The 15,530-nt window shown below is 38.8% G+C and overlaps 1 protein-coding gene across 2 annotated transcripts in view; it reads left to right on the forward strand.

Annotated features, from left to right (window-relative positions):
- The window catches only part of NTN4 (netrin 4), a 164,917-nt gene that overhangs the window by 19,150 nt on the left and 130,237 nt on the right, over positions 1-15,530 (forward strand). For both annotated transcript variants that reach the window (XM_073651676.1, XM_073651675.1), the window contains one exon: positions 855-1,384. In XM_073651676.1, coding sequence (XP_073507777.1) covers positions 911-1,384 — 474 coding nt within the window. In that variant the 5' untranslated portion in view covers positions 855-910. The remainder of the gene's footprint in view (positions 1-854; positions 1,385-15,530) is intronic.

Below are 15,530 nucleotides of genomic sequence, written 5' to 3' on the forward strand. Positions count from 1 at the left end.
GAACAAAAGATCTTCATTGATGCTATGTGGTGTAACAGCTTGGAATTGAAAAATCCATATGGATTCCTTCTGTAAAAGGAGAGGATTTAAGACACCCAACATGAACATTTCAAGAAACTTTAAGACTTGTCATTTATCACTATGATGGTGTAAAAAATGTCACAAACAAAATAAGTGCCGGAAACATATTTAAGGGTATGGTAGTCTTGGATGGTTTACATAGTTTGCACCTTTTTGAATTGTGACTTTTCATTTTCTTTCAATATTTCTAGGAGTTCATTAAACATTTGAAGACGAGTTTTATTGAATGCAGGAAGCCAGCTTTTTTCATCGTTGTTTGAGCCAGCTGTCTGTTTAACAACCAGCTCGTAGAACAGTCAAATCCCATTCCTGGGGGCAGCCAAATACTGCCTCATGGGAAACACCTCAAATCTCAGCATAAATCTGCTCAACGGTGATCCCCTGCATAGGGACGCAGTCATACTGCTGTTTGCTATATTCCTCATGAATAGCTTACTATATAAATCACTTTCCTCATGAATACAGATTATAACAGTATTTTATAGAATTGTGGATCTTCTCATGCTCATGACAATAAGTATCTCTGCAACCTGCAAATGTATGAATTATCTGGACAAAAAAAACCTGGCATGCTCTATTGGATGCCATATTACAGAGGTATTCTACCAAAGAAGCATTGCTCCTTTCTGGGAATTTCTCACCCCATAATTAATTTTATAACTATTTGTTTATATTGATATACACTATTTGCCTATAATATTACAATATTCCATTTTGTACAAAAAATATTTTAATAAATAACTGTAAGTAATATCTTACTTTTCTTATTCTAGGGATTAACACAGTGGCTACAATTACATCTCAACGAGAAAAAGCTTGTAATCCTAGGATGGGTAATTTAGCTATTGGTCGGAGTTTGTGGACAGACACAGTCTGTGGCGCTAATGGCACAGAACTATATTGCACATATACTGCATATCCTGACCAAACTTGCAAGGAACCAAAGTGTGAAAAATGCAATGCTGCAGTTCCCAGACTATCACATCCAGCATCTGCGATGGCAGATTCAACTTTCAAAATTCCACGCACGTGGTGGCAGTCAGCCCGGGACATTCAGAGGGAAATTATACAATTACACTTAGAAACTACATTTTACTTTACTCATCTGATTATGGTGTTTAAATCCCCAAGACCTGCAGCCATGATTCTTGAGGGTTCACAGGACTTTGGCCACAGTTGGCGTACATATAAGTATTTCTCCACAGACTGCGCAAAGACTTTTCAGCTTGAGGATGATATTAATGTGAAAGGTGCTCCCTGCACATCTCGATACTCACAAGTATTACCTTGTAGTCGAGGAGAGGTAAGTGTTTTTTGCAGAATCATTGAATCATATGATAATCTAAAAATGGTTATCTGCCTATACTTTTATACTATAGAATTGCTTTGTCCAATATGAGCAATTATAAACATTCGTAATGTTAATTGACTGAAGCAAATAAAATCCAACTATTTATCTTATACAGAAAATAGTAAAACGTAGCTCTCTGCTTGGTTGATGTCTAAGGGGTAACGTTTCTTCTTGTGGAGAGTAGTGCCAGAGCTGGTGTGTCACTCTCCACAAGGAGAAACGTTACCCCTTAGACCTCAGTCCAGAGCCTCTCATCTACCCAAATCAGTTCTCATACTTTGCACTGACGAGGGTCAACAGCCCGAAACACCGTGTCTGCAAATTAAGATTCTGATTTGGCTTTTATCCTAAGTCATATTGCACGACTCGTTATAGGGTTGATTATGACTTGTAGGATTGCTGCTTCCACTAGGTGGCGCTATACAGTTCAGGTCCTCTTTTTCTTTGAAGAGGCAATTTGCTTAATTGATAAAATCATTGGTGTCATTAGGAATCTCTTTTATGATGGTGACAGTAGCACTAAAGATATGCTTACGGAGGCATTTATTATATTGTGCTTGATCTTCATTGATCATGCCGCCATAAAAATTTAAATTATTAGCGGCATAATTCTTTACTGTTAATGTTACTCAATACATCATTTACACAAGACAATGCTGATCTGTAGCTATGCAACAATTCCCATAGTGAATATGCTTTGGATTTGCTGCAGAAAATCCAGTGTATTGCAGTAGCAGTATTGTGGAATAGATTTTGTTTCATCCTCTAACTGCTGCAAAAATCTGCAGTGTGAATTGACATACATGGGCAGATTTTATATCTCCAGTATGTCAGTTTATGTTGTGAATTTCAACTGTGGACTTTACTCTATGCAACATAACAGATGAAATCTGTCAAGAAACCTGCAATAAAACCCACAACAGGAACAGCAATGGATATGTCTTGTACAGACGTACCTTAAGGAAACGTGCTTTTTAAAGAGGTTTTTTTTTTTATAGAGAGGGTGAACTCCCAAACAAAAACTGCATGGAGAATTGCTGAAAAATTCTGCAATGACTATTACTATAAATTTATTTTGTAAAACCATTTTACTGTTCATATGTTAAGTGTTTTTAGTATTTTTTTTTTCTGCTTAAAGATTTGAAAAATGCCTGGCAGAAAAAGAGAGTGCATGTCACTTCTTTTGAAGCATCTCTTGATAGAATGTGTGCCAAATTAAGCATTATCCCATCGAAGGGCTGTAAAAAATAAAAACACTTCAGGAAATGGCACACCTAGAATTGCCAATCGTTGCCCACTCTTCCTTCCTGTAGCACTCCAAATCTGTCAATTATCATTTCAAAATTTTCACTTTCTCCTGGTGAAGCTATTCTTTCGTTGATTTTGGAGGTATGCTTATTGTTGTTGTCATTCTAAAAGGTGAAATTTATCTTCAGCTTTTTAGCAGAGGACCAAAAAGGCATAATGCTGCGCCCCCAGGCTTCACTGTGGATATAGTGTTCTTTTGTTGAGGTGTAGTGTTGACTTTTGTGCCAAACATACCTTTTAGTATTATTGCCAAAAAGTTCAACCTTAGCTTCATTAGAACGAAACACGTTTTCCCACCTGTTTTTGGCAGACATGATGTAGGGTTTGTCAGCACGGTGGCTCAGTGGTTAGCACTGTTGCTTTTGCAACGCTGGTGACCCGGGTTCCGGGTCCACCAAGGACATCTGTAAAGAGTTTGTGTTCTCCCCGTGTTTGCTTGGGTTTCTTCCGGGTACTCCGATTTCCTCCAACACACCAAAGACATACTGATAGGAAATTTAGATTGTGTGCCCCATTGGGGACAGAGATGATAATTTCTGTAAAGCGCTACGGGATATGATGGTGCTATATAAGCAAAGCATAATAATAACATAGTCAGGCTTGGATGTTTTTCTTTGTTAAAAAAAAAAGAAAAAAAAAAAGGCTTCGTCTTGCCACCCTACCCCACAGGCCAAACATATGAAGAATTCAGGAGATTGTGTACTGCTTGTGACAAAAAACATGAAATTGCCATAAATTCCTGCAACTCCTACAATGTTGCTGTAGGCCTTTTAGCTGATTCCTGAACCAATTTTCTTTCTTTTCATCAATTTTTGAGGGAGGTTTAGTTTGAGGTAATGTCACTTGTATCAAATTTGAAGCCACTTCTTGATGAGTCTTCAGTGTTCCATGGTATATCTAATCCCTTGGAAAAATGTTTATGCCCTCCTCCTGACTGATAACTTTCAACAATGAGATGCCTTTGCTGTGTTCTAAGGCTCTTGCTGTAAAATGCAACTAAGAAAAGGTCAGGAAAATCTTACCAGAACCCAGAGCAGCTAAACTTTATATGGAGTTAATCAGAATCTGTGTAAATGAGGGCAACTGTGTAGTGCCTACTATTTATTATTCGTTAAAATGTGATTGGCTAATTTTAAGCACAACCACATTCCCATTTATAAGAGGGTGTTCACAATGATGCAAGCACATTATTTTAGTTTTGTTTTTATTTTTCCCCTCAAATTGATTTCGGTTTGTTTTTCATTGGATTTGTAGAGATTATGGGTGACATTAAAGGTGGAAAAAGTTCTGAAATGATTCTTCTTGTTATTTGTTTTTTTTACATGACAGGAATTTGGCCATTTAACAGAGGTGTGTAGACTTTATATATCCAGTGTACTTCATGTAAGGCTGAGGAGCAGCAATGTGAACTAGAATAACTTATCTGCTCTCTTAACCTGACAGGTTTACAACTGGACACAGAGCAGGAGGAAAAAAGTGTCTCTTCTCTGCTCACTGAATCTGTGCTCTACTGCGAACTGTCAGAATGCTGCTCCTCAGTTTGACAGTCATTATATGATAACTCAGAGACCTATATCTCAAGCAATGTTTCTTCAATCTGCAACCTGTCCTCGTGTATGCTTATGACGGGTTGCAGCCTGAAATAGGTGACTGCGGCCACCGTGGATTACTTCTGGGAGAACCCCTTTAACCAAGATATCTTCCTAAGTAAATGGGCCTTTACTATGAGGTACCTATAAACCATCTGTAGTTGCAAAGAAAGGCAACGTATGTTTTCTATGTATCTCATCACAGAAAACCCCTTTGATATTATACGTGCTGTGGTGATGAGCTGATTGCTGCCACTGTCATGAACCGAAAGTGCTACTAGTCTAACATTTAACAAAGTATTACCTTTTTTACTTCTTAAGTCTATTGTGGCCAAATTACTTTATCTAACCTTATCCATATCCTTAGAACACATTAGATTACAAGGACTAACTGAATAGTAATGTATGCTCCCTGGTCATAAGAATATTAAACATTATCCGGTAAATTACTAATTCTGTGCCATACATGGGGTTGGGATGTTTAGCATGGGGATAAAACAATCCAAGTTCCATTCTGTTTCTTTTATAGTCATTTAATCAAAGCTCATGAAGTCTTGGATAGTCTGCCTCATTTTTATGGTATTAGTCATATTTTATTACAGAAGTTGTCTATTAGGTTAACAAGCCAAATTTCTATGGGATGGAAGCCAATATTATTTCAAAGAGAACGGTCTACTAGATAACTGGGCACTCCGGGGCGAATGTCTACATTAACTTCAGATTAGATAATCTATGTCCCAAAGCATTTAATGGAAGGATAATTGTAAAGTTATTTAGCCCTTTGAGTCTCTAATATGCATATTCTTATTTGATGGTTGATTGTGCTCGGCACAATATACGTGTGTGTGTGTGTGTGAGTGTATGTGTGTGTATATATATATATATATATATATATATATATATATATATATATATATATATATATATATATATATATATATATATATATATATATACATATACATACATACATACATGTCCAAAAGTAGGTGGACAGAAAGTGTAATAAGGTTATGAAGGGGGAGTTTTATCAAACATGGTGTAAAGTGAAACTGGCTCAGTTGCAATCAGATTCCACTTTTCATTCCTCACAGACTCTTTGGAAAATGAAAGGTGGAATCTGATTTGTTGCTAAGGGCAAATGAGCCAGTTTCACAGATCTAGTTTTCACAGATAGATCTCCCCCAAATCTGTTTTCTTTTCAGATAATTCAGATAACACATAATGGCAAATAATTTAAATACAGATCAAAGAAAATGGATTTTAACAGAGTATTGGAAATCTCAAAATGTTGAAACTGTTAGAGCAAATTGGGTTGAAACATTTGGCACTCAAGCCCCAAAGAGACAAACCATTTACCGCATTCGTGACAAATTCAATGCCACTGACTCAATCCTTAATGCTCCAAAAACTGGTCGACCCAAAACAGTCTGTACAGAAGATAATAAACAACTTGTTGCTGAAACATTTGTTCAGAGTCCAAAAAAAGTCCACCAGAAGAGCCTCTTTGGAATTGGGAATTTCACGAGCTTCTATCATGCCAATCCTGAAATCTATTGGGTGGAAAGCTTATCGTCCACGTCTAATTCATGGTTTATTGGAGGATGATCCAGACAGGCGGCTGCAATTTCGTGAGATTATGCTTAACGAAATTGAAGAAAATCCAGTAATTTTAGATAACATTATGTGGAGTGATGAAGCTTCTTTTAAATTATCCGGCCATATTAACAGACATAATTGTATTTACTGGTATAATGAGAACATGCATTTAACATTAGAGCAACAACTAAATGAGCCTGGTGTCAATGTTTGGGGTGGTATTTCAAGTTTTGGTGTTTTAGGACCAATATTTTTTGATGGAACAGTCACAGGAGATAAGTATCTCGAAATTCTAATGAATCAAGTTGTTCCCCAGTTACAGCAACAGCCGAATTCAAATGTTATTATTTTCTGTCCACCTACTTTTGGACCACCCTGTGTATGTGTACGTACATTCATTCATACATACATACATACATACATACATACATACATACATACATACATACATACATACAGTGGGGGAAATAAGTATTTGATCCCTTGCTGTTTTTTTTTAAGTTTGCCCACTGACATAGACATGAACAGTAGAGCTTGTTTTTTGCAGAAGGAGTTGACGTTTATTGGTACCATTTTCGGACACAACATTTTTTGATTGCTTTCTATTCCGATTTTTGGGAGGGAGAATGAACAAAAAGCAGCAATTCAGGAATTTTTTTTAAATTTTTTTATGCTGTTCACCATATAGTAAAAGTAATAAGACAGCTTTATTCTTCTGGGCGGTACGACTACAGCGATCCACTTTTTAATATAATTTTTTTATGTTTTGCCGTATTTACAAAATAACAATTTTATAGAAAAAAGAATTGTTTTTGCATCGCTATATTCTGAGAGCTATGACCTTTTTTATTTCTCTGTTGGCTTATTTTTTGCAGGACAAGATTGTTATCAGCTATACCATTTTTATTCACATTTGACTTTTTTAGGCTATGTGCCCACGTTGCATTTATGAAGCAGAAAATTTCTGCTTCATTTCTGCAAGTCCTCTCCCGGAAAAACGCATGCGGAATTCCGCACGCGTTTATCGCGCATTTTTCGCGCGTTTATCACGCGTTTTCCACATGCGGAATTGCCTTGCGTTTTTTATGCATTGGACAAAGGCAATTCTGCATGCGGAAACGCAAAATTAAATGACATGCTGCAGATTTTTGAACGCAGCATAAACGCTGCGGAAAAATCCGCAGCATGGGCATTGACATTGCGGAATGCCATTGGAGACCATGGGGTGCGGATATACATGCGTTTTTCAAGCGTTTACGCTGCGGAAATTCCGCAGCATATACGCTTGAAAAATGCTACGTGGGCACACAGCCTTATTCTGTTTTATTCTGCTTTTTTGGTGCTATGATGAAAAAGCATAGGCTTTTTTGCCACGTTTTTTTTTTTCACTGAAAGGGTTAAATAGGGTGACAGTTTTATAGGTCGAGTTGTTCCGGACGTGGCGTTACCAAATTTGTGTATTTTCGTCTTTTTTAAAAAAATTTTTTTTTTTTTTTTTTTTTTTTTACATAACTATACCTATGTATTGGTTTAATATTTTTCTCTTTTTTTTTATTTTTATTTTTTTATTTATTTTATGAATTCAATTTTATTTTTTTTTAGTGTATTTATTTTCTTTTTTATACTTCGTCCCTCTATGGGACTCTCTGATCGCTGGTATAATGCATTGCAATGCACTAGCATTGTAGTGCATTATACCTGGCAGTGCTGCACTGACATATCTCGTTTTAGACCTTGCTCCGGACATGGTCTAAACTGGCCTCCGTAGGCAGACCCTGAGGTCGTCATGATGACCTCGGGTTGCCATGGCAACAATTGGGCTCTCGCAATGATTTTGTGGGGGTGCCGATTGCGTGGAAGAGGTAGCCCCCTCCCTCTCCCAGCCTTCTAAATGATGCGATTGTCATAGTTCGCAGCATTTAGAGGCTTAAATGGCCCGGGGCCGTACGGGCACCGCTCCTGGCCATGACAGTTGGAGCTCAGCTATAGCTTGTGGTGGAGGTCCCAGCGGCAATCGTGCTGGCCCAGCTGCTGTGCCTGCATGATCATCATGATGTAAATTTACGTCATTTTGCTTGAACCCCTTCTCGACCGTGACGTGAACGTACGCCAAATGTCTTGATGGGGTTAAGGATGTGCGTATTCATGCAATCACATTATTTTAATTCTTTATTTTTGTTTCCACCTGAAAATATTTCACTTTTATTTTTCAATGGCTTTGTATAGATTAGGTGATATTTCAGGGAATCTATCAGTAGGATCAACCCTCCTAAGTTGTCTATATGGGCATGAAGGTCATAAGAAGCTGTATAAAATATACTTTTTTTATTAGTATATAAATAAGATGTCAATCTCTATGAGCTCGACATTGATTTGCATGAGAATCTGCCTCCAGGGTTATTTTAAATGAAAGAGTGCATTGCCATTGAGAGACAAGTAACTAACACAGGGCAGTAAAATAGATCTTTGTCTGCTTGCAGACACATTTGCTGCAGCTCTCACAGCTCTGCTGTATTAGAACCATGTCTGCCTGTGAGATGGAAGCTGCAGCTGAGAGGAACCTGCAGATGTGTCAGGTATAATCACACACAGCTCTGCAGGGAGATCAGGAGAGCAGAGAGTGGTCATTACATATCACACAGGTTACACTCCTTTTTATTAAAAATAAGCTCTGGAAGCAGAGTCTCATGCAGATCAGTGTCTGGCCAATAGCCTGGAACAGCTCCTTTACGCGTAAGAAAATGAGCATTTCTCTGTAATAAGACATCGGATTGCACTTATCAATGTATAATTTTATTCAGCTTCCTATGACTGTGTGACTGTGTATAGACTGCTTAGGAGGGTTGACCTACCCTACCCTTTAAAGGCGGGAAAAGTTCTAAAATGATTCTTCTTGGTATGATTATTTTTTTTAATGACAAAAACCTGCCATTTTATGTTCAATATATTTTTGTTAATAAACATATGTTGATCATATGTAACAATACAAACAAGGTCTTACAATAAACATAAGGCAGGAGGAGCCCCCTACCCACCTCTGCCCAATACAGATTCGGGATGATGGTATGTCTATACTAATAACGTTTTTTGGCATGTGCACTCCCACTCCCATTAGCCTCAGGTGATTTTAAGTAAGTAGCTGGTTCACTCCTGACCCATAAATTGTAGGCTTCTAGCTCAGGAGAGGTGACAAAGCTGGACTGGGACCCAACAATGAAGGACTCCTTGACACTGGATGTTGGGCACACACATGCTGGCCAATCTATATGCCAAGTACCATCCTTTTACTGTAATTTTCCATATTAATATTACTGATTTAATTTTCCAATATTTCATGAATACATTATGTAGCGCTTTCCTATTTTTCTATGGCAGCAATGCAATTTCACTGGTTTAGAGCAGTCATTCTTAGCAATCCAGGGTGTAGCTTAATCGTTTTCTGTACTAATAACATTGTTACCTTTTTGTTCAAAAGACATATCAATCAATAACCTTGCATAAGTAATATATATAGAAAGGAAAGAAGAAATAAGGGAAAGAGAACGAAAGAAAAGGATTGAGATATCACTGCTTTTCACATTTTGATGAAATACCTTTATTAAATAGCTAATCAGTAAAATCACTTTGTCAGCCAAGTCTGAAAATGCTGGGATTCTTTGAACTGAATCCAGGGATACCATGTAGCTACCACACAGAATCCAACCTGTTATCAAACACCCTGAGTTCTTCTAACCGTTGAAGCAGATATACCGCCTCCACCGAATCAATCTTTTTTGGTGGGAAATGAGATCTCCAGAGTCTAGGAATGATTTGACTAAACAAGCAGGTATGATATAAACATATAAAATGCTTTTTGCACATGATATTCGCACTGATTTTAATGAAAAAAGCATGTTAGTGATGCACATTGCATCACTAACGACACAATGGGGCAGTTTAGATACTACAAAGGACATGACAGGTTTCCTTTAATGTCCCAAGAAATGGTTTGAAAGAAGAACAGTATTTTAGGTAAAATGTTCATTTTGAGAACATTAACTCTTCCAAACCAGGAAAGTGCAAGATTTGTCCAAGATTTGAGATAATTTTCTGTAGCGTGCCACCATTCACTGATGTGGTCCAATAGCTTCCAATGTGACCTCAAAGAATCCCCAATGCACCCTGTCAAATGCTTTTTTCAGCGTCGACCGATAATAAACACAGGGGGATCTTGCCAGAGCGGGCCCTGGAGACCAGGGACATAATACTGTTAAAACTATCCCGTACCGCCCTGCCAGGGACAAAGCCCATTTGCTCCCTATGCATTAGGCTAGGTACAGTCCTGCTCATCGTTATTGGCACACATGAAGTTTAAGTACATAATGAGGAATATCTCCTGAAAAAAAAATGAATCAAGTGAAACAGTTTTTTTTTGTATAGCGCACTCGTGTTAAATACAAAAGAGCAAATGATAAACAATAATTTAAAACAACAAACAATGGGAGGGAAGAATAGAAAAACCTAAAGCTTGATCTGACACTGGTATTGGCACTTTTTGCATTCATTTATTATGGAAACACATTTTGACTTGCCTGTGGTAAATCACAAAAGAGATTCAACCGTGATTAATTGTTGGTGCCCATGTGACATGAATTAGCCAATGAATGATGACTTCAGTGTTTTAAATAGTCACATGGCCGGCCCTGTTCCTTTGTCACAATGGTAAAGACAAAAGAGCTGTCTGAGGACATCAGAACTGCTATTATTAGCAAACACAAGACTTCCAAAGGGTATAAGGCCATCTCCAAAGACCTTGGTATTCTAGTTTCAACAGTGCAATGTTATTAAGAATTTTGCTGAGCATGGAACTATCAAGAACCTCCATGGATGTGGAGGAAGAGGAAAATTGACAAAAGATGTCTTCGAAGGTTGGCCCGAATGGTGGAAAAAAACACCACGTCAAACATCCAAAGACCTGAAGGCTAACTTGTAACAGTCTGGGGTCATGGTTTCAACAAGTACCATAGTCCGCACACAAAACCAAGCAGAGCTTTATGGGCGAAGGCCAAGGAAGAAACCATTGCTGAAGAAAAGACATAAAAAGGAACAACTGATCTTTGCCAAAGAGTACCTTGACAAACAGCAATCCTTCTGGAAAATGTTCTGTGGACAGATGAAACAAAAATAGAGCTTTGTGGCAATGCAAAGCAACAGTTTACAGATGGCACAATGAAACTTATTAGGAAAAGAACTCCTTACCAACAGTTAAGCATGGTGGATGATCCATAATGTTGTGGGTTTGCTTCGCTGCGTCTGGTACTGGAGGCCTTGACCATATCACAGGAATCATGAAATCAGAGAATTTTCAAGAGATTTTAGAGCGAAATGTCCTATCCAGTGTAAGAAAACTTGGTTTGAGTCGAAGATCATGGGTCCTGCAGCAAGACAATGACCCAAAACACATATTCAAAAGTACACAGGAATGGTTGAAAAAGGAAAATATGGACTGTTTTAAAATGGCCAGCAATCTTTGAAAGGGAAGAGTGGGAGAAAATTCCAGCTGAGAAGTGTAAGAAGCTTATAGATGACTACAAGAAACATTTTTGATAACCAACAAAGGTGAAACAGACAGCTGGGGGCTAGTATTCTCAGGCAGGGAAGGTCCATGGATATTTTGGCCCTCCCCAGATTAAAAATACCAGCCCGAAGCCGCCCCAGAAAAGGCGCATCCATTAGATGAGCCATTGCCTGGCTCTTACCACTTGCCTTGGTGTGTTGGCAAGCGGGGTAATATTTGGGGTTGATACCAGTTGTGTAATGTCCGCTGACATCAAGCCCAGAAGTTAGTAATGGGGTGGCGTCTATCAGACACCCCCATTACTAACACGGTAATTGAATAGTTTAAAAAACACAGACAAAAAGGGAAAAAATACTTTATTCAAATAAAGACTCCCTCTCACTCCCTCATTTACCCATTTACTGATCAAAAATAAATCCAGGAAGTTCCAACGGTAATCCAATAGTGACATGTCCCACAACGCCCATCGAATCCTATGAAGTCTCGTTGTGAGAAAGTTCTGAGAAGGAGACTTCATAGTTCACTCGCGGTTAGTGGCAGGCACGGAAATTCTCACACTCCTGCCTGCCTCTGACCGCGAGTATCCCCAATGAACCTATATAAATCTTTCTGTGGACCATTGCACGGTTTGGATTCAAGTTTGTGGCTCTATTTTCTGATTTATGCTGTGGGTTTGTGGAGCTCTGTTTCTCTACTGCTTATCTCGCCATAGGCAAGCCATGCCCCCCTGGCATTTTAATAGGGGTGTGTAGACTTTCATGTCCACAGTATCTATGTTAAACTTAAATTGCAATCGTATCTCTGCACTTTCTCACATATGTTAAATGGCTTGCCGAGATGATGCCTCCTAACGCTTAATTCAAACAGATCTAGGCTACTTTGCCTCTAGCAGCGTAATTGGTACCTCAATGACCACCTGACAGAGAATTATCAGTTAGTAATCGGCAACTACCACTTAAAGTCAATTTGTCATCAACCCTTTTAACCTTTTGGGCTTCTCCACACTTGACAGTACATTATCACACGTCTATGCGGGCAGCATCCCGGCAGGGTTATCTAATCCACACTCAGCAATTACTGGAAAAGAGAAAAATCCAGCATCTGCATCAAAAATAGTTGCCGTAAGTATCTTAAAACATCAATTTTATTTCAGCCATTAAAACCGGAACTGAAAAACATATAAGAAGGGAGAGAGAGAGACTCAGGGTTTACACTTTTCGAGCTCACCGCTCTTAGTTCTGACAGGGTATATGTCTTCGCTCTGGAAATTTTTAGCGAAACGCTGGAAAAAACACCAATGACTGTGAGGATGAAATCTATGACAATCCATGGATCAGATTAACCATTGATAAGAGCAAAGGAATACAGACAAAAGAAAAATCTGAACTTGAAGTATGAGAATAAACATATAAATGACACAGATTCTATTAGTATATAGACACAAGATAGAGAAAAATATCATGAAAATGAGTGCTGGGGCTCGTCCCACAATGCAATCGGACGAGTGAAATCCGATTAAAAAATCGGATATCACCCGAGTGCAACAGAGGAGGTGGAGAAATTAATTTCTCCGCAGCTGGGCTGCAATCCTCTCTGTTCGAGAGGATCGGAGCACTGACACTCAGCCCACACTCGCAGCAGAGCAGGAGCCGAGTGTCAATAGCATGTTGCATCCGATGCTCTCGCAACAGATGTGATACGCTAGTGTGTCTCCGGCCTTAGACATATTATTTTATAGTATAAGTAGATCAATACACTTAATATAAATATATTAGGTATGTTTTTTATATTTGAGCCAGCTAGGATATCTAGTGTCTCGTTTGAGGATCCAATAGGGAAGTATGGAATTATGAGAGGAAAACAGATATTTATTTTCATAAATTTACATGAACTTCACTTTGGTAACCCACATTTAAAATTGCATTTACATGTTAGCCAAGAAATCTGTGAGTCTTGTCTATGTTACTGAAAAAGGCTGAGGGAAAGTATATTGCCCAGTTACTTAGCTTTGTTTGCAGAATATTTAACTCCAGAAGCAAGAATACAGGCCAGTGTGTCATCCTGATATGAGAGGAATATTTTTTATTAAAAATAGAAAGAATAGCTTGCTAATCAGTTGCCTTCATATCTCAGTAGCCGGTCTGGCGTCTCCATGCACTGCACCCGTATCAAGGCATTTTCCCGCACTCTTATGAGCTGATACCCTTGTTTTTCCTTTTTCTTTTTTATTCGACAATTACTGTCTAATGCGGACAGGTTATCGCTGTTCTGAAACAATTTTTAATTTAGTTGCAAAGGCAACAATGGTGATCTACATAGCATTATCAAGAAGTACATATACAATAAGACATACAATATTACACATATATGTACACAGCCTTGGGCTGGCGCCGCTGGAGAACAGGAGAATCCTCCGGTGGGCCCCTGTGCAAGAGTGGGCCATCACCCTCTTATATGAGCAGTACTTGGCACTATATACTTGAATCACTATATACAGACAAAGGCAACATCTTATTCATTTAATAATCTACCCAGTTCATTGTTATATACATTTGTGATTGAGGATAATGTCACATTTGCATGTAGCTGAAAAGTGGGGCCCTGGAGTTGGTTACTGGTGGGCCCTTGTCACCCTAGTCCGACTCCTTGTGGCTCTGTGTCCCAGTCTTCTATCAGGTAGTTTGATGTGTAGGACATATACTATTTTAGTGCCCTGCCCCCATCAGAGATTGGCCCCCATAACAGTTGTAATGTATCTTGGGACAGGAGCTGACATTATGATACCACAATGGGTGGAGATATGTGGTTTCCCTAATGTACATGGCGCCCCCATAATTCCTGGTTCAACTTGTGGAGTATTGGGGATAGTAATGATCACTCCCATCATTGTAACTGTGTAAAAAAAGAAAAAAAAAAGCAAGACACAAAAAACCTCACATGACACTATTATTTTCTTTATTTTTATCGTTTATTGGAATAGCAGTAAGCAACATTGTAATAAAATATTACCAGCCTTTGTATGAAATTAAACCATGATCACAATGACTATCAGGTCAGGCCCCATAAAGACCACAGAACTAGCTGTGGGCATTGAGGACCGGCTGAGAGTCATGGGACCAAAAGATCCAGAGAAAGGCGACGAAACCCCCGGAGAGTTCTGCCTCAGGGGAGGAAAAAAAATTCCTTCCTGAACCCAGTTGTGGCGATCGGATATTTCCCTGGATCACGTCTGTCCTGCTGCATATTGCTGTATATCTGCAAGTATTATAAGCTCAGGAGAGCCTATTTGGAGATGAAAAGATAAATACACCCTGCTCAAGAGGATTTTACAATCTAATATACAATATACATGCTTCTGAGAGCATACAGAATAATCTACACCCTGCTCTTAGGAGTTTACAATCTAATATACACTATAAGGGCTGCTCCTGAGAGTTTATAGACTAATATACACACAGCTCCTAGGAGTTTACAATCTAATATACAGGCTGCCCTGCGAGTTTATCAACTAATCTACACCCTGCACCTAGTTTACAATCTAACATACAATATACATGCTACTGAAAAGCATACAGACTAGTGATGAGCGAATGTGCTCGGATTATGGGTTAACCGAGCATGCTCAGTGTTATCCGATTATCTTCTGCGTGCTTGTATATTATGTTCGAGGCCCTGCGTCTGGCTGATTTGCTTCTGTTAGACAGCCTCAACACGTGAGGATTCCCTAATGAACAGACAATCCTTGCATGTGTTGAGGCTATTTAACAGCCTCAAATCATGCAGACGCAGGGCCTCGAACATAATATACAAGCACGCAGAAGATATTCGGTTAGCACGCGAGATATATACAGTATATGCACACATGTGAGAGAGTCCACACTATAGTTACCAGACATAGCCCTCTAACGTACGTTTCGCGTGTCTTGCTTCCTCAGAAAGGGCGTAAAGGTTACATAAAGGTTATGCCCTTTCTGAGGAAGCTAGACACGCGAAACCTACGTTAGAGGGCTATGTCTGGTAACTATAGTGTGGACTTTCTCACATG

This window comes from Phyllobates terribilis, unplaced genomic scaffold (genome assembly GCF_046119375.1).
Source record: "Phyllobates terribilis strain yellow unplaced genomic scaffold, ASM4611937v1 Scaffold_11__3_contigs__length_659146591, whole genome shotgun sequence".
NCBI lineage: Eukaryota > Metazoa > Chordata > Amphibia > Anura > Dendrobatidae > Phyllobates > Phyllobates terribilis.